We start from the raw sequence: 27,040 nt of genomic DNA, 5'->3' as shown, positions 1-27,040 counted from the left end.
AAGAGGGAGAATGTAGGACCGCTAAAGGATCATAAAGGGAATTGGTGCTTGGAGTCTGGAGAGGTAGGCAAGGTACTAAACAAATACTTTGCATCAATTTACACCAAGTTGAAGGACAGTGAGATCAGTGTGGAGAATACTAATAGGCAAGGACAGTTTGAAATGAAGGAGGTGTAGATGGTGGGGCTCTTGAAGAGCATTAAGGTGGATTAATCCCCAGGACCTGATGGGATTTATCCCAATTTATTGGCAGAGGCAAGAGAGGAGATTGCGGGAGCATTGACAAAGATCTTTGCATCTTCTCTACCCAGAGGGGAGGTTCCAGAGGGCTAGAGAGTAGCTAATGCTGTTCCATTATTTAAGGGAAGTGGAGCGAACCCATGGAATCATGAGCCAGTGATAGGAAAGCTATTGGAGAGGATTCTTCAGGATAGGATTTGCTCCTGTTCTGAAGCGAATGGGCTAATTAGGGACAGTCAGCATGGCTTTGTACATGGCAGGTCGTGTCTTGCTAACTGGGTCGTGTTTACCTGATCTGATAAAGATCAGCTACCGAAATGGGCAGATAAATGGCAGATGAAGTTTAATCTGAGTAAATGTGAGGTGTTGCACCCTAGAAGGTCAAATGTAAGAGTGAAATTACACAATTAATGGAATGAGACATAATGTCATTGATGTACATAGGAATCTTGGGGTCTAAGTCCATAACTCCCTGAAAGTGGCAATATAAGTAGATGGAGTGTTAAAGAAGGCATATGGTATGCTTGCTTTCACAGGTCAGGGCATTGAGTATAAGAGTCAGGAATTCATAATGCACACAGTCATAGAAAGCTGTACTGGCCTCATGACAACTATCTCCAAATGCCCAATGGTCAGAAACACTTAAACAGTGTCAATAGATTTCAATTATGTTAGGAGAGTGGAAGTTGTGGGATCTTGTCAGGATAATGTGGAGCAGATATTTCCCCTTGAACAAAGAGTAGAACTAAGGTCAAGACACACTGCAAATGCTGGAACCTGGAACAAAAAATTAACCACTGGAAGAATTCAGCGGATCGAAGATTGTCTGGCAGAGGGAGAGGGGACCTGAAACATCTACAATTCTCTTACTCCCCCCAGAGATGCAGTCCAGTCCACTGAGTTCTTACAGCAGTTTGTTTGTAGAACTAGAATCACTGCTTTAAATACATTGGTTTGCCATTTTAAGATAGAGTTGAGGCAATTTCTTTTTGCAGAAGGTCCTGAGTCTTTAGGCCCCACTTTCCCACGGGCAGCGGACACAAAGTCTTTAACTATTTTCAAGGCAAAACAAGAAGGTGAAAGGGTACTGTGGATTGGAATGAGGAGTTGAAGTTACTATTAGTCCAATCATGAACTTATGTAGCAGAGAAGACTGGAGGGCTCTAGTGGACAACTCCTAGTTTGGCTGTGCGTAAATTATTAAAACAAGATACATTTACTTAAGTAGCTTAAATTGCCACAAATTAATGTAATAGCACAATTAAATGGAATAAACTAGTTCCTCATATTTGCCCGTTTAACGATGGTCAGTGATCCCATTCTGGCGAATGAAACTGCTTTGTTAATGTCATCCTTCCATGGCATGAAGCCGAAAGGATAGGTGTAAGTGCGACCTACCCACAGCGCAGTATTTTGTGTTGCATCGCTGGATCAAATCCTTTGCCTGTGTCTGACCTCCAACCCATCTCCAATGACAGTGTTGTGGAGCACAGATTTAGGTTGCTGATTTGTGCCAGTACTTTTCTCCAAAACTGTCAGCCACAAGATTAGTATGACCTCGTTCAGTGATTTAATAGACGTTTGGCTCGACAATGCTAATATCTCAACAGTGTAGAAGACAAAACACAGATCATTTATCCAATCCAAGCAGTTACAGTGCCCTCCATAATGATTGGGCCAAAGACCCATCATTTATTTATTTGCCTCTGTACTCCACAATTTGAAATTTGTAATAGAAAAAAATCACATGTGGTTAAAGTGCACATGGTCAGAATTTTATAAAAGTCATTTTTATACATTTTGGTTTCACCATGTAGAAATTACAGCAGTGTTTATACATAGTCCCCACAAATCTCAAATAGGAAAACGGAGATCCCAGAGAAAACCCTCTACAGGGCCTGGGAGATGTAAGAAAGGTGTGCTTGAGGGAGGGGGTAGGTGAAGGGGAGAGGGAGAGAGTTGTGGTGTTCACCTGAAATTGAAAAATTCAATGTTCCTGCATAAACAAGTAACTTGCGTGGCTCTATCTCTTTTCAAAACAGTTCTAGGCTTGGATGAATACTACTCAAATGTTCAAAAGTTTACATACATCTCTAATAATTATGGTGCAACTTGTGAAATTTGCCTGGGACAAACCGAGAGCTGGCAGGTTCTGGAAAAGCTGAATGCAATGTTTGGTTGGAGAAAACTCATTGTTCACTCAAATGCTGGTAATTTTATAAATGTGTGTGAAGTTTCCAAAATAAATTTGAATGCGTTCTGATGGCTTTTCCACTTCAGTGCATGCTGAGTCTTTGATTGGTAAGGAGGCATCCTGATTCATGCTACATTTTGGCCTTTTTTTTAAAAAGTGAATGGTTTGATCTATTCTTGTTTATCACACCACTGCAGAAATGCAGTGGATGATACAAGTCTGTCTTATATATTTTCCTTTTTGCTCCATTAACTGCTGATCCAGACATTTGGATGGGTTCGGAAAGGGCATGGAAGGAAGGTTTATTAGCATCTTGGATGGAACAGTTGTGATCCTTATTTCTGCGTTTTGCCATATTTAAGGCAAATTGTGTAGTAGCAGAGCAAAACAAGCAGGGACAACCACCTGACATCACTCTCCAAGCCAACCATTCCAGCCCAGCCAGAGCTAACACCTAGCAAAGGTTGGTTGTGCAATCTGAGAATTTGGTTCACCTTAACCACACACCGGCTTGACCAATATGCTTTATATGGTGGAAGGAGGGCTAAGGTTGAGTGGATATAGTAAAGAGCTTTGCCTATATACTGCATGCTGCTTCTGCTACCCCGCATGTGTTTGATTTACCCCCCCCCCTTCCCATCTCTTGAGAGTATCCCTTTTGCTCCTTTAAAATCTTTGAACAGATTTTGTAAAATGCTCACGCTTATTAACTATTTTATTAATCTGTAGTTGAAACACATCGTGCTGCTTACAAAAGTCTGCAGAAGGGATACTGTTCTGAACTGCATGTAGCATTTAATGTCTAACCCTTGTTTGGTAGTGGTGTGAAGAATTAGAACAATGCTGTTAATCAACACGATCTTGAAAAGAAAATCTTGTTTTCTGCATGTCCGTACTTCCTGCAGGAACCTGATCAAAACCTGCCACAGAAGCAGCTGGAAGATCAGAAACGGGTATGTAGACCTGCACATGCACACTTCACAACGAGGAATAGATGGAATCCCCGCATGGTTTTGGAAATTAAGTCTTTGTTGTGGATTACCAAAATGGACTGTGCTACTAGTGATAATAGACATGGCTTAATATAATTATAATTGTACATGAAAGAAAACAAAAAAAACTTGAAACAGGCAAAGTCTTGTGTGAAAAACATTACCTAAATAATTATTTTCCAAGTGCAATCATAACAATTGCACCTGGAAAGGAACTATTTTGGGAATATGGCTCTCTTTCTGAATGTTATGCTCACAATAATTTTTCCTTCCTCGAGCAATTGAAGTGACGATGTCTCTTTGATGTTTAGTTTGATGTGAATGTGTAAATTAATGGCTTTCTGTGGACCATAGAACAAAAAAAGTGACCTTTGCTATACGAGCTTGATTCTCTGTCAGAATCCTGGCTCAGAGTTGTGTTTATAGAATGAATCAGTTTTGCATTTCAGTGGGAAGGAGGTGGAGGGGGTGGCTAGAGAAAGAAGAGAGAATGAGAAGAGGAGGCTTGGATTATGATTGTGCGGTATATCCTGTGTAGGAGGAAGTTTTTGTCCTGAGCTTTCTGCAAATTGTGGACTCCTACATCAAACTGATGATTGACACTTAATATAATTCACAGTGTGAAGCCAACAGAAGCTGTTTGGTTATCTTAAAAACACAGTTGATTGTGAATGTTGACAGTGTGTTGTTGCACTTTGGAAAGGCTATCGATTGTTGAATTTTTTTTTAATTTTATACCAGGACTTTCAAACAGCAGTTGTTCTCAAAGCTGCAGAAATGAAATGATGAGGAAAACTTATTTTGCACATGGCCATGTATTGGTCACATTTTTAAAACCGTGATATTCTGTTAATGTTGGAATATTTTTTCTTTTTAATTCACAAACCTGTGTTTGTGTCTTTTCTTTACTATTTTGACATAGTGAAAAGAAATTATTGCTTGCTTAGGGACGGAGATCCACTTATTTCTCCTGTTATTGAGTGGAAAATGTCACACAGTAAATTCAATGTAATTCATTAATCCCCGAGATGTGATAGTATGGTGAAGTTAGATTGAAATTGAAGAGTTTTTGCTATGTTTGAATCCTATTCAAAATGGAATTCTTGCTGTTGACCACTTCTTTTCAATGCAATGAATGGTTAAAGGCTTCAAGATATTTGCACCCAAGATAACTGAATGTTTGAAATACTGTAAAGACTTGCTCACTTGGTTCTATTATGTTTATTGAGATAATAATTGGTGTAAATAAGGTTTTAAAGCTTTCCATTTGTCATGTGATGTACGTAGATGTTCAAGACTCCACTCACTGTGCAGTTGGGGTTATTGTTAGACTCCAGGTTTCCAAGCAATGATACAAATTGGCAGGAAAACAGACATTTGGTGTTAATAGGTTAGGATTAACAGCATCCTAAAATACTGTGCAGCTGAAAAAACGATCATCTAATTTGCAGTATACTCGTCACAGGTAATTTAGTGACTAGAGCATTTGCAGTGTTGACTCGATTTTTAATCTCCTTTAATCCAATAGAATTTGTTTCATAAAGTGACTACTGTTTTCAAAACCAAATGCATCCGTTATCAACATTGAACATGATCTGAATTTTACTTTTATCGAGCAACAATGATTAACCATTTATCTTTAATGTTTTAGGTGTTTTCTTATAAAGCAGAATCACAAAGTAACAACTTTACAGTAATTGTTACAGACTATAGAAAACAGTTGTATTTTTGTTAGTGGGAAGTGTTAATAGCAACGTAAAGCAGACAATACTGTAGAACGGAAGAGGTTGCCTCGTTTGTATTGTTGAAAGGATTTATTTCTCAAACATGAAAATGTTGGGTCAACTTTCAACCAAGTTGTGCGCATGGAATTGGGTAACTTTTTGTTTTCATTATGGTTTTTGTTTATTTTTGTTTTCATTTTCCTGTAGGTGAGTTTTATAAAAAGATGCATATGTCTAATCATGAATTTACACATGCCTTGAGAATATTTCACATCAAGTATATTTATTATAAAGAGCAGCAATAGGAAGGAGCAATGGGGATTAGCAGGTTTAATTAAAAGTTCCAAGGAGGGCTTTTACACAGTATCTCTGAACATCTGAAACAGAAGTCGGCTTAGAGCTGATTATCCATATTCTGTTTGGCTGTTGAATCAATTTTAGTTGTACATATGTCTCACTAAATGTATTGGAAATTAGAACAGTTATTAGGGCCATTAATATATTAATTTGTTAGGCCATTGTGTTAACTAGAGTTACTTGATGGGAGCCACAGTTCGCACTTATGTTTTCCTTTTAAAATAAAACAGTGGACATCTGAATGACAAGAAATCTTAGGACAGTATTTTCCATTGTCACCAGAGCCCTGAAATGTTACTCTGCTTGTTGAGCTATTTATTTTGTATAAACTAGCATCTGCAGTTCCTTGTTTCTACCTTGCTCTTTTGCTGTTGACCTCTCACCTGAACACTTCCAACCAAGGAACAGGTAAGAGTATGGAGTTATAGGGCATGTTGTTAAATCATGCTGCTTGTTGTCCCAACTCTGTCCACAAGTTCAAGCTCACAAATCCAAACCTTAGCGCCTCAGGGTTAAAATGAATTGAGTCTGTAGCTATTCCTGGGAAATTCCAAGTTGACATAGCTTGGCATCCGATCCCATGGTGCATGTACTTGCAGTAGTCAACAGATAAACAGTTGATGTTAATTTGCCACTGGAATTATTATAAACCCATGTCAGGTTCATCAAGTTACAGAATGGAGGTTGATGTGCGTGTTTTACTTTAATTAATGTAATGATGTTGAGCAACTAAATGATTGATTGTTTAAGAAAGAACTGCAGATGCTGGAAAAATTGAAGGTAGACAGAAAAGCTGGTGAAACTCAGTGGGTGAGGCAGCATCTGAAGTTTGTTCTTGTGGACAATTCATTAATGTAGAGTTTTCCTAATGCCATTTGAAGTAAGTACATTGCTCGACACAGCTTTAATTTGCCAACTAAAGGCAGGTTAATCATAGTTGGATGGACTAAAAATGCCTGTCCTCTCTTGGAAATGGAAAGTAAATAGAATAAGGTAAATGAGGAAGCATTTTAACAGCTCCAGTTGGTACGGCTTCATTCTTGTGACAGGATCTCGCCACTGACCTCTCGGATCTGTTTATGAAGTTGGCATTTGTGCATGGAAGCCTCCGTTTACGTGGTGGAATCCCAGAACTCCCTGACAGGTCTTCCATCCAGCTGCTCAATTACCCTGGAGAGCAGTATTGAGCCTTTGAACTCCGCAAGTAGACCAAAGGAGCTGCACACAAACTTGCAATGGGAAGAAACACCTGCAGTGAAAATGCAGAAATATAACAGCAGTAGCTTGATTTCCTCATTTATTTGAAGTTAATCGTGTTTTATTGCTTTATTTAAAATATTTTAAGTCTGTATTTTTGACTACTTTTGAATATTTCCGAATGACGAAGGCATTAACAAAACTTCATTCAAAATGACAGCCACGGCAGCTGGTAGATTTGGAGGAGGCAACAATGATCATTGAGGGAAGTGCATATCAGCTACAAACACAAATCCTGTCTGCTACAGGGATTTGCCTATCCCAGGGAGCCAGCTTCCCAGGGGGATAGTATGACTAAAGGCCCACTATAAGGAAAGCTATGAGTCAAGATAGTGATAGGTAAGCTCAGGTAGTTACTCAGATTTGGACCATTCTCTCAATTGCCACTTGCAGTGGCTCAAGGTTCTTTGATGCAATGGCTTAGGCTTCAGTCATTTTTGGATGTTGACTATTTTGTTAACTTGGTCGCTGCTGTTTATTTTTTTTAATACAAAAAAATGGTGGTCTAGTAAAATCCTTTTATTCAATACACTTGGAGAAGTTATAATGCTTGGATGACTGTTCCAAATTGGCCATCATCCCACCATTGGGGCTGTGGCCTTTCACCCCGCAGTGGATAAAATGTGATCTTAGAAAGAAGATTGTTGTTGTCAACTCCCTTAATACCAACCAGCATTTAACAAAAGCATCTAGAGTCCAACACAGGAGCATTGTTGGGAAAAACTTGCTGCCAGCTCAAAGGTATTCCATTAAGTTACCAAAACCCTAGAGAGTGGGGTAGGTTTTAAAAATGACACTGTAAAGCAAAGATAAATAAAGATGGAAATAATTTGTTTATGGCCATTGAGGTACAGGAAAAATGGTGTTCAGACAAGACTGGAATTTTCTTTGGGGAAGAAGTAGCAAAAATGGGAAAGATCAAATCTATTGAGGGACTTAAGTATGAAAATTTTAAATTTGATGGTCGCTGAACTGAGAGCCACTGTTGGGTCAGCAGGTACAGGTTGAACAGTCCTCAGCTGCCCTTATCCCAAGTCTGACCAACCTTTGGATAATTGAATTGAAGTCAGCCATGTCAACATTGGAATAGCCAAATTGGAGGGACTTAAAGCATATATCAGACGAGTCCATCAATGGATGAAGCAGAGCTGAGCAATGTAATAGAAGTATGATGGGCTATTGGTCACTGGAGGATATATAACCATGATTCATATTCTTCTTTAAAATATTCTTGGTGGAAGATAAATGTCCAGTGAAAGTTGGCTTCATAAATATTTAAGCTGCTTCATGCAGTCAATGACTGAAGCAGAAATACTTGACACATTTTGTTTGTAAATTGCAAAAAAGGAACACATTATTTAATCTTGGTTATTATATTTTTTTTATGGTCGCACTAGTCGGGAATAATCAAATCCCATTAATAACAGTGTAATTTCAAGAACTTGTTTTTACATTCTGTTTTTGTCATGAATCAAATATTCCATGTTACAGAATCATTTCAAATAATAAGTGTCACTTTTCTTTTTGTTTTTAAATGGTTGCTGCATCTATCTTTCCTAACAATCTGTTTTGCCTCATCAAGGGTGAAGCTCTAAGGCAGATCTTGGTCAACCGCTATCATGGCAATGTCAGATCAGTAGGTAGAAGAGAAAGCCTGACAAATTTTCACAATGGTCCACTATCAGCAGGAGGCATCAACAAATCTCTCGAACGCGGTAAGATATTTCCTTTTACTACTGTCCAGCTCTCGTATGATACTGGTCCTGAAAGCCCGTTGCAACCCACTCTCATGCTGTGCAGTTTGCAATAAAGATAATAACACCACAGGTCAGACAGCATCCATGGAGAAATAAATCAAACTAATGCTTTACGTTCCTGACCTTGTGTTAGTGTTAGAAGATATTGGAGATAAATAGGCAAATGCAAAGACAAATAATAAAAAGGAAAAATCCACCAATGGAAGGAAAGATCCAGTGATTAATCTGCAAAATAAATTATTGGTGTTTGCAATTTTGTAGTAGATTACAACCAGTGGCCATGCAGTTGTAAAATATATATATATATATATATATCATATTGAAATAGTCTGTTTGATTAGATTCCTGATTCTGTAGGTGGCAGGATGATTATAATCAACATCAGTTTAGTGAATACCCTTTGCAAAATGCCGACCCAACTTTATCTTCTTGAGGACAAAGGGAAAGTATGGAGGTAATTATTGGCATCTCTAACTGTACTTAAACTGACTTGGTCCAATTTGTAAAGTTTCTTACACTCCTGCCTAGTTGTTCAGAAATGTAAGAATATGGAATTACAAGTGTAAAGTAAATGGCTCTGCAACAGTGAAGGTATTCTGAGCAAGCTCTCTGATTATTGAGAGCTTTGGGGTTTCTTTCGGAGCTGACTTCTGAGGACCTTACGTTGCTCTCAATAATCCACTCACTCCGCTGCTCCCAAGATGCAAGGTCGTTGACAAACATGATAGGGTTGGTACTGAAACTCAAATCAAAGTTTCTGACGAACTCTGGGCACAGTGGAATCATGTCCTGGAATTGATTTGCCTTCCTTCAGAGCGAACGTCTCTCTTACCGATGTATCATTATTGATCACTGGCAGGACATTGCAGGGATCTCTTCAAGCAGGTGGTCAAGATAATCCAACAAGGATCGGCCATCAAAATGTGCAGATCTAGCACATTACCAGGCTTATTTCTCAGTCCCAATTATTGCCAACACCCTGTCACTTAATTGAAAACAGACTGATAGCTTTATGGTAGCTGAAATAACATCAGATGTCTTACTGTCAGCTTTGCAGAGGCACTCTGCTTTGCCAAGCTTGAATTGGTTTCTGCAGCTCAGTTTACCTCAGAAAACTATGTGCACATTTTTTAAATCACCACAGGGAATAGCTGCCTCCATTATAAAGTTTCTGCTCTGTCCTAAAGCTCTGGCGTGGATCTCCAAGTAATTAAGAAAGACCAGGAAAGCATTCAACAGATCTGTTCTGCCAGTAATGAGCAACCGAGCAGCTGTCTTAGTTCAGGTTACCAGAGAGGTTTGAAGAGCCTTACTAATAGGATACAAAAATAACTGCAGTAACTTAAACTGGGAATGTTGCAGCAGAGAAACAGCCCATGTAGTGCCTCTGTTTATGCTCTTTACAAGCACTACTCACTCTAAAATTTGTAACCCTTCTAACTCTTCCTCGTCAACTAAGCTGGCTGATCCTTAAATAAATCTCTGCTGGTTTTTTTTTCAACCACTCCCCAAGGAAGCATTAAAAAAGACACCTTCCAAACTATGTAGGAAATCATGTCTGTTTTCATATTTCAGATTTGCTTAAATTTTGGCTGGGGAATTGTGATTTTGTGATTTATCAAGATAAAAATTTAAGTGCAGTGCCATAATTGGAAATGTGATCTACATTAATTAATTTTGTCATCAGTGTTCAAAATTAACTAATTAATCATCAATATTTGTACTTATCTCAGTAAAAACTGATATTAATAAGAATTGGTGCTTCCTATACTGTTCCTCAAACATCGTCTCCCTGATGGAACTTATCTCCATTCTACGGCAAAGCTTGAGAGGAGGTTTCAAACTGTTGTTTACTCCAAGATGTAACAGTTCAAGATGCAGTTCAGGTCCTGGTCACCTATTACCAGGAGAGAAGGAATGGGTAACGTTTCTGGTCGAGACCCTTCTTCAGACCCGAAACGTCACCCATTCTTTCTCTCCATAGATGCTGCCTGGCCTGCTGAGTTACTCCAGCTTATGGTGTCTATCTTCGGTTTAAACCAGCATCTGCAGTTCCTTCTTACACAGTGCTTCCTTCTAATTGCTTGGAGGTCTTCCTGGATGTTCCAGTGCAGTGATTGTTGTTGTTTGTAATCTCCTAGTGTAGTTTAGTTTATTATTGTCACGTGTACTGAGGTACAGTGAAAATAATCTTCTGTTGCGTTCTCTCCAGTCAGATACAGGATAAAGGCTGTAATGTTTAGTGCAAGGTAAACTCCGATTAAAGCTCACCAATGGAGTAGATGGGATGTCATGGCCACTCTCAAGTTGGTGAGGGATGGTTCAGTTGCCTGATAACAGCTGAGAAGAAGCTGTCCCTGAACCTGGAATGTATGTGCTGCACTAAAAGACAAAGTGTTGAACGTATCGCACTAAGATTACAGACATTTGCACTTCTTGGGTTTAGACCTAATTTTACATATCTCATTTTGCATGACAATCAGTAGACTATCTGTAAAGATGGAAGATTAATAATCTATGTTTGTGGAGAATATTTACTGGGATATTGTGAAATGTTAGGCCAGCAAAATAACCGTCATATACTTCTAACAGGTTCAGCTTGCTATAGAGCATGGACACTAAGAAAAATAATCATTGAATCAAAACGGAAAGTAATATCCTTCATACTGCTCATTACATTCCACTGCTTGCTGTAGGACTAGGGCAAGTTTAATTGAAGCATGTTCAATAAGTTTGTAATAACGACTTGGGGAAACTTGGCAGATTAATTGGAAGAAAACTTGTTACAAGAAATCAAAATAAAGTTAGCATAAAATGTAATGCAACATTTATTAAAGGCTTTTGCATATTGGTGAAAATGGCATTCCAAGGTGAGAGCCGGCATGTTGGATAATCAGTCAATATCCTGTCAGTCAAGTCTGATAACTGCACTGTACCAATTGAAGGGCAGTAAATTCGTGAACTCATAGGTTATAGGAGCAGAATTAGGCCATTTATCCTATTAAGTCTACTCCGTCATTCAATCATGGCTGATCTACCCTTCCCTCTAAACCCCACTCTCCAGATCTTCTCCCCATAACACCTGACACCCGTACTAATCAAGAATCTATCAATCTTCACCTTAAAAATATCCATTGTCTTGGCCTCCACAGCCTACCGTGGCGATGAATTCCACAGATTCACCACCCTCTGACTAAAGCAATTCCCCCTCATCTCCTTCCTAAAGGAACTTCCTTTTATTCTGAGGCTATGGCCTCTGGTCTTAGACTCTCCCACTAGTGGAAACATCTTTTCCACAACCACTCTATCCAGACCTTTCACTATTCGGGGTCCCCTCATCCTTTTAAACTCCAGCGAGTACAGGCCCTGTGCCGTCAAAGGCTCGTTTGTACACAGCTATTCACCACTCTCTGGATTTTCCTGCAGGCCTTTCATTTACAACTACTGTAATTTCTTAAATAAGTTTGATTCCTTTGCTCTTTATGATATATTCTGATGTTGACCTACAATTTTAGGCTGTGCACGCCATACGCAACATGAAGACTCTGAATAAATATGTATTACATTGCTAGTTGCATATTTGGCTCTTTCCTATGAACCAGTTGTACACTTGCACTCTTTAAATCATCAGCTGAGACCGTAGTAAAAGACAATTTGCTTATGGAACAACTGGTACATCTTCGCAACTGGATCTTGATGACTTGGACCCAAGGATGGAGGGCACAATTGTAAAATAATTCAACATGTTTGTATTTTTAAACTGTGGTGAGGATGGTAAAAGACTTTGCAGTCACTTGGAATAAATATAAGCGATAAGACTCAGTTCAGAGAAGTGTGAGGTGACATATTTTGACAGAAGAGTAGAGAAAGCATGTGCAAAATGTGCACAAACTCTGAAAAATGGCAGTAACCAGTTAACAAAGCACGTGAAATCATGAATGTTAGAAAACAGAAGCATGGAATTCAATGTCTCTCACACACAAGTGTGGCATCAATAGGAGTTCTGTCCTCAATTCAGGATTCTCGTAGTTAGAGCTACAAGTAGTCTTTGGAGAAGGTACAGGAGAGTTTTACCAGTACAGCAACAAGGTTGAGGGATTGCCACGACATAGACTGTGAACCTCTCTGGGGAAAGTCAGGAGCAGATTTACTTAAAGTGTTTTCAAGTATTTAGAGTAAATAAAGGAAAACCGATCCAGTGGCTGAAGGGTGAAGCCACAGATTTAAGGTGATTGGCAAAAGAACCAAAGGCAACATATGGAAGGGGGAAAAAATGTCTTGTGCAATAAGTGGTAAGAACTTGGAATCCCCTGTCTGACTGGTGGATGTAAGGTCAATAACAGCCTCAAAAGGGAATTAGGTAAATATTTGAGGGAGAAAATATGCCATGCTATAATGAAACCACAAAGGAGTGCACCCAACAGGAGAGGGCGATGGACTGAAGGGCCTCCTCCCCTCTCTTGCCCTAATCTTATGATACTATGAAATACATTGCTAAGTGATGCTTATAAAAGGTGTGAAGGTGTGGAATGAGTCTTTTCTTCCGTTTCATTACACACGGGGCCAATGTTTGAATACAACAGCTAACATTTGCCAGACTCATCACAGGTTCTGCATTCTCAGCCAGTTCCTCCGAGGAATGCAGAGGAGAACCGACTTGTTCAATTGCACATTTAGACATGAAATTAAGATGCAGGATTGCTGGGGAGGGGAAGAATGGGATGCCTGTTGACTGGTATATTCCCTGATTTTAGTACATTTACCAACCTTGGGGAGCAATTAAGAGAATGGGGTAAAGTTTAAACAGCAATTTGCTCAGAATTTTGAACTAAAGGAACTCCCCAATAGAGATTTCTATTCCTGGCACAGCCCATGCTGGACTCCTGGTTGCATTACAAGGATGTTTTTGCATGGGCACAGTGATGAAATATCAGTCAAGTAGCTCCATGAGGATAATTGGCAGATGTTCAAGAGCACTTTCATGTGAAGATATGAGATTGTTCACTTATTCTGTGGTCTTTGAAGTCATGGTAATGTGTGGGCACGAGTTGAAGGGTTTATTTGTAGGTGAAATCCAGTGGGTGGGCTGCGTAAAAATTAGAGCTGGGAATTTGTGCCACGTTCTTGGTAATTATAATCATACCAGACATCTGTCTCTGTGTTCCGCTGTTATTTAATGTAACCAGCCTTCATTTATACACCCATTTTGTGCAAGAGTACTAATTGTGATATGTCTAGAATAGCAAGTTGCTGCAACCTGAAATTGTAAGGGATCTTGGTCACATCCCTTGAATAATTTCAGTAGGAAAAAGTCCCAGTCAGTAATTGGATGCCCTAACTTTACCAGTATTGATTGGTTCCTTGATTTTCAGTACTCTTCATAAGTTAGAGGTGCAAAAGTAGGCCATTCGGACTCACAAGTATACTTCACCATTCAATCATTGATGATTTATCTTTCCCTCTCAACCCGTCTCCTGCCCTTTCCCCATAATCCCTGACACCCGTACTAATCAATATTAGTCAACTATTCTTCAAATGGGCAGCATAGAAAGCCCAAGAGAATTGTGCACCACTATTGGAACAACACTTGACCCCACTATTATTGCTCAAGTGACCTATTATTTTTGTTGCTTTTATTTAATAACCTAATAATGTCCCTACCTGACAGAAGGGGGGGGAGGCACCACAAATCTGCTCTGGAGCATGGAGTTTCCTGGGAAGTGCTGGCAGTTCAGCGCTCTGTAGATTTTCCCTTGAGATCACCGTGCAAACATTGAACATCCTGTTGGCCTCTTGCTGCGAATCCTCAATTGCACTCTGAAGCTGGGTTCTTTGTGTGTCCAGAGGTAGACCACCCACCCTCTCCAGTTTGCCAGATTTATGTGGGAGATGTATCCACTAAACGTGCACCAGGCTGACCTAACCTGGGTTCAATGCCCCCTCCCCTCCATTGATTGAGGGGAATTACTGCATTAGAGAGAGGAAGAGGTAGAGAACATTTCAAGCCATTCATATTTCTGAATTATTTGAGTTCAACAAAATACTGAATTGTTTATTTTCTTAATTTTTTTAATTTTAATCACTTTTTTTTTAGTTTTGCAAATATTTCAAACATTCCAGCACGTTTGAAAGCTGATTTTAGCTGGGGTAGAGCTCAGCTGACGAAATATTTCTGCGTACAGTATTTGCTTTTTACAGCTGGGGAATCCATTACAGTTTAATTTCACCAGAATTAGCCAGGACTCAACTGGACCAGCTTCAGAGTGCAAGTGAGGATTCGGCAGTAAGAAGCCAACAGGATGTTTGATGTTTGCACAGTGATCTCAAGGGAAAATCTGCAGAAAGCTGAACTGCCAGCACTTACCAGGAAACTCCATGCTCTAGAGCAGATTTGTGGTGTCTCTCCCCCCCCTCCTCTCCCCCTTCTGGCAGGTAGGGACATATTGGGTTATTAAATAAAAGCATCAAAGATAATAGGGCAACAGCCAGTCAGAGGCAGCAGGTCAACCTGTTGGGAGTGACTGTCCTCCTGATTCTTCAAATCCCTTCCGGTATTTGCAAGGCACAAGCCAGGAATATGATGGAATATTCATCACTAGATTGGATGAGTCCAGCTCTAACACCATCCCAGGTTGCCTGGTTCGCACACCACAAAAACTTTTCACTCTTACCTCGGTACATATGACAATAAACTGAACTGAGGCAGCGCAGTCTGCCTGATTGGCAAGCTACCCACAGCCCTAGTTATTCACTCGTTATGACACCATTGCACAGTGGCTCCACTGTTGCCAGCTCTAAAACTCACTGCAGTCCTCATCTGGAGTACTCGGAGAGAACCTCTCAAACTTGTCACTTCCATTACAAAGATGGACAAGAGCGGCAGGTGCGTGGCAACACCACCGCTTGCAGGATCCCCTCAGTTTTACGTCATCCCGACGTGAAAATCTATGACATGGAAACCAGCATTTGCAGTTCCTTCCCACAAGTGGAAATCTATCTCAAGTTCTTCAGAAGCAATGGGTCTAAAAACCTGAACTCCCTCCCCAGCAGTGCTGTGGTAATATCTTTATAGGTAGGGCCTGCAGAGGTTGAATAACATTGTTCACCATCTTTTTGATGGCAGTTAATATTGAACAATAATGCTGGCCTTGCCAATGATGCCCATATCCTGAGAAATGAAAATCTTCTGTTCCCTTACTTTTGGATCAAGAGGGAACCCAATGAAGGCATTTATTAAGCAAGAAATATTTATTGGCGTAATGCAAAGAATGTATTTCCTCTACGGGAGTATAAAGACTTAAAATTCGAGCGGACCACGATTGAACAAATAGGGGAAGCAATCTCCGATACTTTAGTGACATTTTCTAGCACACGTCCTCATGCCAACCTCTTATCCATTGGCCACAACTCTTTGGACATTGACTGGTGCTTGCCAGTTTTAAGGTTATACAGCATGCAGCCACAAATGGAGGAGTTGCAAATGGAACAAAGTTGTGCAATCATTGAGCATCCTCAACTCTGCTGGGGACTGGGTCATTGATAAGGCAGCTGATGGTAGCGGGAGTTACTAAACAATTAAGATTCTGTTTACCCATTTTGTTCTGAATAGCTTTGTTTAAATTGGGTACATTGGGATCACACGAATGCAGTTGCTGGAATAATTGCAATTCTTGAGATCAACATATCTTAAAGTTAGGTTATCTAGGAATATAAAACAAAGGCAACTAATTGAAGTAGAGATCTACCATGAGCAAATGTAATGGCAGATTAAAACCAGGACCACTATATGACCAATCCTTGTTCTTGAAGGTGAGAGATGGGGATGTCCGTTGGTTGCGTTGCTCCTCACTGCTCCTGAGATAATGATGTTTGTGTCTGCATGCAACATGGCCTTGACGATATTCAGACTTGGATCTTTAAATGGCAAATAATGTTCATGCCAACCAAACAACACTAATGGCCTAACCATTTCCCTGTGTTGGGCAACAGCAGTCCATTACCACATCCCCTCCTCCAGCAGCTTGGGAGTCAATACTGACCAGAAATCTATCTGGACTAGTTGCACAAATTCTCTGTCTGTAAGGGCAGTTCACAAAGGTTAGATGTCTACGTGCCACATCTTGCGATTCACCACATCCCTATTAGAATCTACACATAGGAGCCATTTGCTTGGTTGAAGTTACCTCGTATATTTCAGAAAGATACAAACCTATCTAAGACAAACAACTCTCCAAGAACCAGCAAAATAATTTCCTCTCATATCTGATTAGTACGGGTGTCAGAGGTTATGGGGTTAGGGGGAGAAATACATCAGCCATGATTGAATGGTGGAGCAGACTTGATGGGCTGATAGCCTAATTCTGCTCCTATCACATGATCTTTTGATCTATTTCTACAACATGGATGTGAAATGCACCATTTACAACAACTTTTGCAACAATTAATCATCTACCACATGGGGAGCAGATGCATGGGAAAACCACTATCTCCATTTTCTCACCAAGTTGCAAGCCATGCTGACTCAGAAATATATCAAATTCCTTCACCGTTTAGTTTAGAGGTACAGTGCGGAAACAGGCCCTTCGGCCCACCGGGTCCGTGCCGACCAGCGATCCCCGCACATTAATACTGTCCTACACCCACTAGGGACAATTTTTACATTTATATTTACCAAGCCAATTAATTTACAAACCTGTACGTCTTTGGAGGGTGGGAGGAAACCAAAGATCTCGGAGAAAACCCACGCAGGTCACAGGGAGAACGTACAAACTACGTACAGACAACGCCCGTAGTCGGGATCGAACCCGCGTCTCCGGCACTGCATTCGCTGTAAGGCAGCAACTCTACTGCTGCGCCACCGTGACCTTCCTTGGTTCAAGAACCTGGAACTTCCCAGCTGACGACATTTGACATACATGCACCACAGGGACAGCTACAGTTCAAGACACTTTTTTTCCCCCAAGGTTTTCCAACTTTGCCTCTAGTAATGAATGAACAATATGAAACACAGTAAATGTTTAAATTGCCATTCACGCCTGATGAACTGACGTGTTTCAAACAATCTGCGTACTGCAGGTTTTGTTTGAAGATTTTGTTCTTGCGCGCCCAGGAATTACAGGAATATTATGCCTATAATATTTTAAAATCTTTAAATAGCACATTAATTCAAAATGGAGCCTTTAATTACTGCATCACTTCCTATTTTGAATGTATTTTTCCTGACGCTCTCTTTGGATAATGTAGAAAGACAAAAGTGTAGATGCTAGTTTACAAAAGAAGACACACAATACAGGAGCAATTCATCGGGTCAGGCAGCATCTCTAGAGAATGTGAATACATGACGTTTTGTGTCAGGTCCCTTCTTCAGTCATAGTGGGGGTGTGAGGGGATGGCAGAAAGCTGGAAGAGAGGAGGGGTAGGACAAAGCCTGGCAAGTTGTTACAGATGAGGATGGTTTTTTTGATAGGCATATTTTAGGTAGCATGACCATCGAGTGCTCCAATTTTAGGCAGTAGGATATTGAATTCTCCTCTCCCTTTTTCCTCAAACACCCCCCTCCCCACTCCTCCCTTCCACCTACATTTCACCCTCTAGCTTCACAATGTGCAACTCTTCAATCCTTTTGTCTTATACCTTCAGTCTTTTATCCCTGGCATTTGTCCAATCATCTGCCCATCAATAAACCCCTCCTCATCTGTATCAACCTATTACCTGCCAGGCTTTGTCCTGCCTCTCCTCTCTTCCAGCTTTCTATCCCCACCCTCCCCCACAATCGGTTTGAAGGGGGAATCCCAACTTGAAAAGTCACTTATCCATGTTGTCCAGAGATGCTACCTGACCCGCTGAGTTATTCCATTACTTTCTTCTCTCTTTGGATAAGTTCTCTTAATTTTTATATTGTTTGAACAATTTATCTATGTATTGGCTAAATTAATCTCTTGCTGTTTTCAACAAATGGCCTCTCACATAATGTTCTTCTAGTCTTTACTCATTGGGTTTTTTCCCCAATTACATTCCAGACATTTTGCATCCTTGGCTGCCAATGTAATTATTTTTCCCCCATGGGATAAAGAACAGCTCAGCAGTGAAGTTCCACATTAAAGTTTAATCTGCTGCACATCTGTGCAGACTACCTAATGTAATGGACCAATCGGTCTGTGTTATTACCCCATTGAAAGTAGGGAGTCAGTTATCTTGGGAATCGTCAATCCATTCATGGTTTGAGGAAGCTCATTGTCCTGGCCTGAACTGACTGCAGTCACTTGGTTCTTCAAAGTGTGATTCCAACTAGTCTTGTACTTCTTCCAATGAAATACGTCATAACCTTGGCCAATTCTTATACATTGGGAACATGTGGATTCATGTGGAAGGTCACAGGTGGGCAGGACAATATTGAAAACCTACAGGTTTCTCTTTCATTAGTTTTGCTTTGCGTGGAAAATCAATTTGTTGTTTTGTATATTGGGTTTTTGAACTTGCTGTTTGTGCTTTCAGGAGGCGGAGGTACAGCAGGTACATTGAGTCAAGGTGAGATGAGTCTTGCAGAAGTACAATGTCACCTGGATAAGGAAGGAGCATCCGACCTGGTCATAGACCTCATAATGAATGCAACCAGTGACCGAGTCTTCCATGAAAGCATATTACTTGCAATTGCTCTGCTAGAAGGAGGCAACACTACAATTCAGGTAAGTGCACTGGCAAATGCTGTCCTTGTAATTAAAAGCACAGCAAACTGTACCATTTGAATGTTAGGCAAAGACTTGATCTTACTTTTTGTTATTTGTGTCTTCAAATTGGAATGTAAGATGAGGAAGCAGGAGGTGCTTCCATCCACTATGTAATTCAACAAGTTCATAGCTCATTGCCTTCCTCAGCACTACTTTCCTATATTAACCCCATATTCCTTTTCTGGAATATACTTGGGGTCTAAACCTCCACAGCACTCGTGGGTAGAGAATTCCAAAGACTACCAATCTGAGATCAAGCTTCTTCTCATCTCAATCTTCAATGGTTGACCCCCTACATGGAGACTAATCCCTGTTTCTAAGCAGCTCAGCCTGTCTAGTCCCATAAGAATTGTATATGTTTCAATGAGATGGCTCCTTATTACTTCTGAAAACTCTCAGCTTAATCTCTCCTCTAAGGATATTCTCACAAGCCTCTCCATTCCAGGAATCAACCTGGTGAATCTTTCACAACTGCCTCCTTTAGGTAAGATGATCAGACTTCCTGAGCACAAATTTCAGGTGCCATAAATATAGCTTTCCGAGGCACTTTAAATCCATTGCTCCTCCTTGCCATTTATTCTGTATGTTCTGAGATCTCTATACATGGCTCTTGACCATCTCCAGATTTTCATCATTCTCATGACTACCTAAATCCAAAGAATTAGAATTACCTCCCTCAATCTCTACCCCATTCATTATCCATAAAACACTAGACAAATGAGTGATTAATTGTTGGATTTTGTTTGATCTTGCTCTTATGAAATGTCTTGCAATCTTTTATCATGTTAAAACAGCACGTGTACAGGTTGTTAATATTTATTGGTGCTTGCATAATTTCTAATTTTGTGTTGGCAATTTACTCTTTTGCTTTGGGATAACATTAATTCCAGTTTGAAATTCTATTTTGTAATGTGCAATTTGAATAGCAAAGAGTTGGGTATTGTTGGATGGCAGAGAAAGATTGGGAGTAGGAGGGTTGGAGAGAATGGCTCACACTAGAATGCAGTGTTGGAACGAAGTTCGGCAGCTGTAAAGGAAGCACTGACTAAATTACATCCACTGCTATTTTTAAAATGAGTTGCTGGAGAAACCCTAGTGTATTGCAAAACTAAGTCAAGCTTACAAATGATCTCTGTGACTAGTCCACAAACCTCCAGTGATGACATTGGTTTTCTGTGTGGGTTGGAAATGGTGCAAAGCCAGTCTTAGTGAAATTCCAATAACCATTTCACAATTTCAGTGGCAATTCACGATTACTGGTTTGGTTTCAATGCAATGTTTTTTTTTTTCAATATTATGTGTTTCATCCAAACTCTTTCCCCTTCCCCTCCCATGGGTTTCCTGGTATTTATTTCTTAATTTCTCTGCTCCTGCTTCGCTAGACCACAGTGTCTGAGAAAGATGGGCAGGTGTCAGGTTAATGGCTCTGCCACATTTAGTAGCTATTGCACAGGACAGAAGAGTGAACCACAGAACAATATTGCGATACTTTCCCACTCGGGTCACAGGTGTTTCAAGCCATTTAGAATAGCACTTAAAACAAGTTGTGCTGATCCAACGAGTTACTAGGGTTTGCCTTTTAAGAACTGCGTGGTGTGAATGGGATGCAACCAAGCATGCAAACTCTAGAAATGCCTGGCTGGTGATATTATAATTGAAGCTGCAAATGTTGTCCCTCCCTGCAAAGGTTGGTGACTCCTGCAATTCCTGTAAACTCTTGGGAACTTTGCAGCCAAAGAAGTAATGGGGGAAAAATAAGAACATTTGATTTAATTTAAGTTGATGCAATTTTCATTCTAAGTTTTTAAAGAATTGTACAAAATTGGTGACTGACATCTTGTTTCAGGGACTAATGTTTGAAGACCAATTAGTTTCCTCATTGCTCCTTGAACACAACTTTGCACCAGCAATTGAACAAAATTAAATTGTATTTCCACATGCCTGGTTCAGCACAAAGGAGACTTTCTCTCTTCCTCATTACTCCCGCATTCAAAGTCCTTGTTTGACGTGCTTACTTCCTGCAGACAGCACACCAGCCAGCATTTATTGCCTTGTTTGCCCAACTAACTGTATGACAGAAGTATAAGACAAAATGGACCTCTAACCTGGAATGGACCAGGAAGTTCTGGAGGCCAATCTGTCAACCTACCTTGTGTGCAAACACCATGCTTGAATAGCTTGGTTTGTATTGTGTTAATTGTGGGAAATCAGTGGTATAAGTTCACCTTGCACTGCTCCGGAATATACAGAGTTATTGAAAGATGTCTTCATCTTCATTTTTATCCGATCAATAAACCATTCCCAAGCTTTTCCCTGCTTTCATAACATTGAAATCCACAGTGGATTCCTGAACTTTGCCACGGCTTATGGGATAACTGTAAGCATGCTCTGATTCCCAGTTCAGTGTAATGTAGAGATGCAGAATTAACTTTACTAGCTGTCTATTCAAACCAAAGTAGTGGAGGATGTCAGTGGGTCAGGCGGCATCTGTGGAGGGAATTGGACAGGCGACGTTTTGGGTCAGGATGCTTCTTCAGAATAATAGAGTAGTGGGGAGAAAGCTGGAGAAGCTCTCTTCTTTTTCTTCTTATTCAAAACCTGGCAAGTGAAATGTGGAAGATAGACACAAAATGCTGGAGTAACACAGTGGGCCAGGCAACATCTCTGGAGTAGAATGGGTGACATTTCGGGTCGAGACCCTTCTTCAGACTGATGTCGGGGGAAGTGATATGTAGGTACAGATTGGGGGGGGGGGGGGGGGGGGGGGTGGCAGATGGGTGGAGGAAGTGACAGAGGTTTGAGGTGAAAAGAAGCCAAAAAGGTGTCAGACAGGAGAGATGAGGAGTAAAATGTAAAGCCAAAAAGTGGGAAATGAGTGGAGAGGAAAGGGAAAGAAGTGGGATAAAGGGAACATAGGGACTGAGATGAGCCTATAGGGGAGGGGGATGGTGCATTGTGGCTGAGGTGGGTGGGAGAATGTGGGGATGTGTGTGTACACTAGGGTAGGATATGACAGTGGGGGGTAGATGGGGGTTTTACTTGAAAGCAGGAATTTCAGTGTTCATGTTGGTTTCAAAGCTACCCAAGCAAAATATAAGAAGCTGTTCCTCATGTTTGAGGCCTCACTGGCAACCGAGGAGGCCAAGAACTGAAAGGTCATTATGGGAATGGGAATGGGAGTTAAAATGATTAGCATCCGGATCATCCGGCAGGCCTTGGCAGACTGAGCGCAAATGGTCGGCAAGAGGTTGCATGGTCTATGCATGTCTCACTGCTGTAAATGAAACCACATAGAGAATATCGATTGCAGAAAACAAGGTGTGAGGGGGTGCCCATAAACCTCTGCTTCACTTGCTACTGGAGTTCCTGGATGGAAATGAGAGAGGAGGTTTAAGAACAGGTGTTGCATCTCCTGTGGTTGCAGGGGACGGTACCTGGGGAGGGGGGCAGCTTGGATGAGAAGGGATGAGTGAACTAAGGAGTTGCTTGAAGGAGTGTTCTGTATGGAAAGTGTAAGGTGGTGGGGATGGAAGGATGTGATTGGTGGCGGGATGTCATGGAAGGTGGTGGAAATGTCAGGGAGTGATGTGTTGGATGCAGGGGCTGCGGGGTGAAAGATCAGGACCAGGAGAATTCTATTCTTGTTCCATCTGCAGCTAAGGGAAGGCAAGAGCACACCGAGGAGACATGGATGAGGACTCTTTATACAACCACAGGGGAAAACCATGTTGACTGAAGAAAGAGGACATCTTGGATGTCCTAGAATGGAAAGCCTCATCTTGGGATCAGATGCTGCAGAGATAGACAGATTGAGAGTGAGGGATTGTGTCCTTGCTAGAGGCAGGGTGGGAGGAGGAGTATTCGTGCTAGCTGTGGGAGATTTCCACATAATTGATCAAACTGAAGATCTCCACCAAAGTAGAGGTAGTCATCTGGGACAGTCCTTGTGATTAAGGGCCTGTCCAACTTCGGCCATTTTTTAGGCAACTACAGGCGACTAGTTTGTCGCCACATGTTCGCCGGTAGTTGCCGGGAGTAGTCTCCTCAGTCGCGCAAAATGTCGTAGCCTCTTTCTGGTCACCACTAAATTTCCAACGCTGAAAATTTTTCGGCAACAGTGGGTTTGACGCCAATGAGCATAGCTTGACTTCTCCTGACGTAGGTGCTGTCGTAGATTGTTGCCAGGATGACGTAGGTTGTCGCCAGTTTTGCGACGCCTTGCTACGACTATGACAGTCTCCGGCAGTTGCCTAAAAAATCGCCAAGTGGAACAGGCCCATTACTTGCAGTTTTGCTGGTTCTGAGGTAATTGATGTGGCCAATGTGGGAATGGCAGTGTAAAGACTCGGCAGATGCATGGAAACATTGTTACCTCAAAGTTGATCTTGCATTGCCCAAGGTCACATGTTTGGGTATGCTTCGTCATTCTTGCTCAGTCAAAGTTCTGGGTCTCTCTAACTGACCGCATAATAAATCCAAGCAGAATTTCAAGAGGACAGGTCAATACCACCTCTTGAGGATAGCTTGGAGTGGAGAACACATGCCAGCCTTTGCTTAAGTGCTCACACCCAGAAATGTTCCTCGTTAAATTATGCCACTGTAAATTATGGGCCACTCAGAGGACAAGGGTGTACATAACAATGGTTTCTATGTGTTCTTCCTGGTTCAAGATGTCCCCTCTGTGAGCAAAATAAATACTGCATCATTAAGTTGGTGGTATAAAATCGTAATTCCCTAATCTTATGTTTGACACTGTTCTTACCTCTTAGAAAACATGACTGCACAATGGTGCCACCTTTTAGTGAGGCAAATGCCTGCAGGAGAAAGGCATTCAAATATATATATATATATATATATATCAACAAGATGTAGAATATGTTCATAAACAATTTTTTGTGCAACTAGTACACTAGATATTTTATGGTACTTTACTGAGTGAAGAATAACCCATTAAGCTCACCCTGCTTGTTGCCTGAAGGAAACTATCTGCTACCTAGTACTTCTCAAATCTTTCTAATACTGGGAATTGCAAGAGTAAAGAAAGTTTACTTCATATGAGGTTACAGAATTTGTTTTGTTCATATTTTGATACCTCCTTAGCACGTTAACTTTTTAACTTTGGGTGTGCATTCATCCAATAGTGTTGTTAATGCTAAAGAAACATCAGCCAAAAGAATAGTATTGTGTTCCCTGATTACTTTTTCCCTATCTTAAAAGAGGAGATTATAAATTTCTGTACTAGGTATTGTGGGGAGGATTAAAATGTTAAAAATTTGCGATACTAGAAATCTGAATTTTTAAAAAACCCAGAAGATGTTGGAAACTATGAGACGGTTGGGTAGCATCTCTGGAAGGAGAATAGAATTAATGTTTCAGGTCAATAATCGTTGGGCAGAACTTTGAAAGGGAAGTTGCAGAGTTGTGGGGGGAATAAATAACACAAAGGTCATGTCTAGGATTGGAGCAGACCAGAGTTCTATGGGGATAGATTGTAGTGTATGGCTTTAATGGGGGCAGTTGGAGATTGACAATGTAACTAGAGTGTAAAATGCAGCCAAAAGTGTAAGGCTGTGACCCAGCAGTTCAGGCTCTGTGAAAAGCGAGAGAAAAACGGAGCCAATAATGCAGAAGGATGACTTGGACAAGTTAGGCTGAAGATGGACACAAAATGCTGGAGTACCTCAGCGGGTCAGGCAAAATCTCTGGATAAAAGGATTAGATGGCGTTTCTGGTCGAGATACTTCTTTAGACTGAGTGTCGGGGAGAGGGAAACTAAAGGTTATGAGAAGGTTCAGAACAAATCAGAGCCAGCACTGATGACCAAGGAAAGGTGGAGCCCACAATGGTCCATTTTTGGTAGTGGAAGAGGTGATAATGAAGGGATATTTGGATGCAAACAGTGGAACTAGCATCCATTTAAATGAATTAAGTGAAAAGTGGAACTAGCTGGAGGCTGAATAGTGTTTCCGTGCTGTACAGCTATCACATTTCTCTCTCTGGCCCCAGCTACAAATGGAGTGAGACACATTCTTCGTGTGATTTGAAGCAAACACTCAGTTCTAAGAGCATGCCTTGCTGTCGGCATGTTGCCACCACAAGCTGTTAATCATGTCATAGGTAATACTCAACTATTGCATCTTGGTAACAATATGCACTTTGCCCATGTGGGTTTGTAAGCGCACCGTCCAGATCATGAGACTGACCACTTACTTTAAATTGTTATTTGGCCCAAGTGTGTTTGGATTAGCTTTTACAATGCACGTATCCAGATAGCATCAACGATATGGTTCAGTTCTCAGAATCTTGGCCATGAAAATGCATGGCTCAGTTAGCAACGTTTTTTTTAACTTCACGATCTTTGTACACTCTTACAATTAGGTTTTGACGCCCTTGAACCCTGAGAGGGGAAAAAGTATCACTTAAATTGAGGCACTGGCAGTGCCGAGTGAAGTATTAAATTAATCGTCTCAACCTTGGCAAAATGAAATGCATGGAGTGAAATGTTGACACGTAGGTTATGTTGGTTTCCACATGTATTATTTGCAAGGTGTGATTCTCTGACTGTCCTGTGCCATGTTGCTGGCTGATTAAAGATTCAGTGGTCACCAATCAGCTGCTTTTTATGAAACTTGGCTTGATAATTGCCACTCTTACGGAATAAATAACTATGGGTTATTTATTCCGTAAAGCCGTTTCTTTAAAAAGGGAGATCTGACTGGAAGAGTAGTTTTAACAAGCAAGGACTTGCCTAACATTTTTTTCTATTTTTACTTGGGGACAGGGGGTGGTTATTGTTTCGAGCTTATGGTATAAAGTGACAAGTAGTGACATGAGCCAAGTTGCGAATGACTGGTGAGCAACTTTCTGATTTGTATGGGTTCGATTTTCACAAAAGCCCTGTGAGCAATGCAGTGAAGAGAATGAGACCTGCACAGTGCCAAGGCAGTGTTTGGACGAAAGCGAACTGTTAGCCCTGGGAACAGTCTCAAATGAAGGAAAGACCTCTTGGGATTGGCTACACAGACTTGGCTGAGAGCGTGGCCAGATTAAATTTATCCCCATGAACCTTCTCTGCTGCACAGCCTTCTCGTACGTTGGTCACATTAAATCCTAAAAACCGTGGAAACCTGAAGCCCTTGCGTAACAGCCTTTCAGACTTTCACATGCTTAACAGGAGGGCTTTGGTCAGATGATCTCCAAATATGGGAATCAAACCTATGAACAGTTAGACAGGCTGCCGAATCTCAAAACAAGGTCATTCGCATTTCTCTCCAGCACTGAAATCAACAAAGAGATGTTATATAACTTCTATTTATATCCTGTGTTCTCACTTGCTCGCTCGGCAGCACACGAGCTTTTTAAGTAGGAGGTTTTTTAATGAGCTCTTGCATCGTCTTCACTTTTTGAAAGTGATGGGAGTTGTCTTGTCGGTGGGAATGAGGGGAAAAAAAATAATGATAAATTAATTTGCGACTGGTGATGATTATTGCCCGATGAGCTTCAGCATCCATACGATTTGAAGTGTTAAGGCATTCGAGGTGAAGGATGACTGATCATTACCTGCTGGGCATTCTACTAATTAGAATTATGTGAGAGGTTTCTCTTACTGTGGCTGCCAAAAGGAGACAGCTAACAATAAGTGTTCATTACAGCATTTCATTTGCAGGTTCTCCTCACTCTCTCCCCTCGTATCTAGAGCACTTTGTACAAACCCATGACCATATAGGTTCTCTAGTTTCTTCTCTCATCCTAGAGACATGCATATGGTTTAATTAGCTATTGTAAACTGCCT

The 27,040-nt window shown here is 40.9% G+C and overlaps 1 protein-coding gene across 5 annotated transcripts in view; it reads left to right on the top strand.

Annotated features, from left to right (window-relative positions):
* The window catches only part of itpr1 (inositol 1,4,5-trisphosphate receptor type 1), a 375,823-nt gene that overhangs the window by 184,503 nt on the left and 164,280 nt on the right, over positions 1–27,040 (top strand). For 4 of the 5 annotated variants that reach the window (XM_033036757.1, XM_033036758.1, XM_033036759.1 and 1 more), the window contains 3 exons: positions 3,340–3,387; positions 8,347–8,479; positions 19,016–19,206. In XM_033036757.1, the coding sequence (XP_032892648.1) occupies positions 3,340–3,387; positions 8,347–8,479; positions 19,016–19,206 (372 nt within the window). The remainder of the gene's footprint in view (positions 1–3,339; positions 3,388–8,346; positions 8,480–19,015; positions 19,207–27,040) is intronic. The other variant, XM_033036760.1, reaches the window with a different exon arrangement.

Source organism: Amblyraja radiata, chromosome 18, assembly GCF_010909765.2.
Source record: "Amblyraja radiata isolate CabotCenter1 chromosome 18, sAmbRad1.1.pri, whole genome shotgun sequence".
Classification (NCBI taxonomy): Eukaryota; Metazoa; Chordata; class Chondrichthyes; order Rajiformes; family Rajidae; genus Amblyraja; species Amblyraja radiata.
Note: the sequence above shows the minus strand (reverse complement) of the source record. Positions and strands in the feature narration are given on the sequence as shown.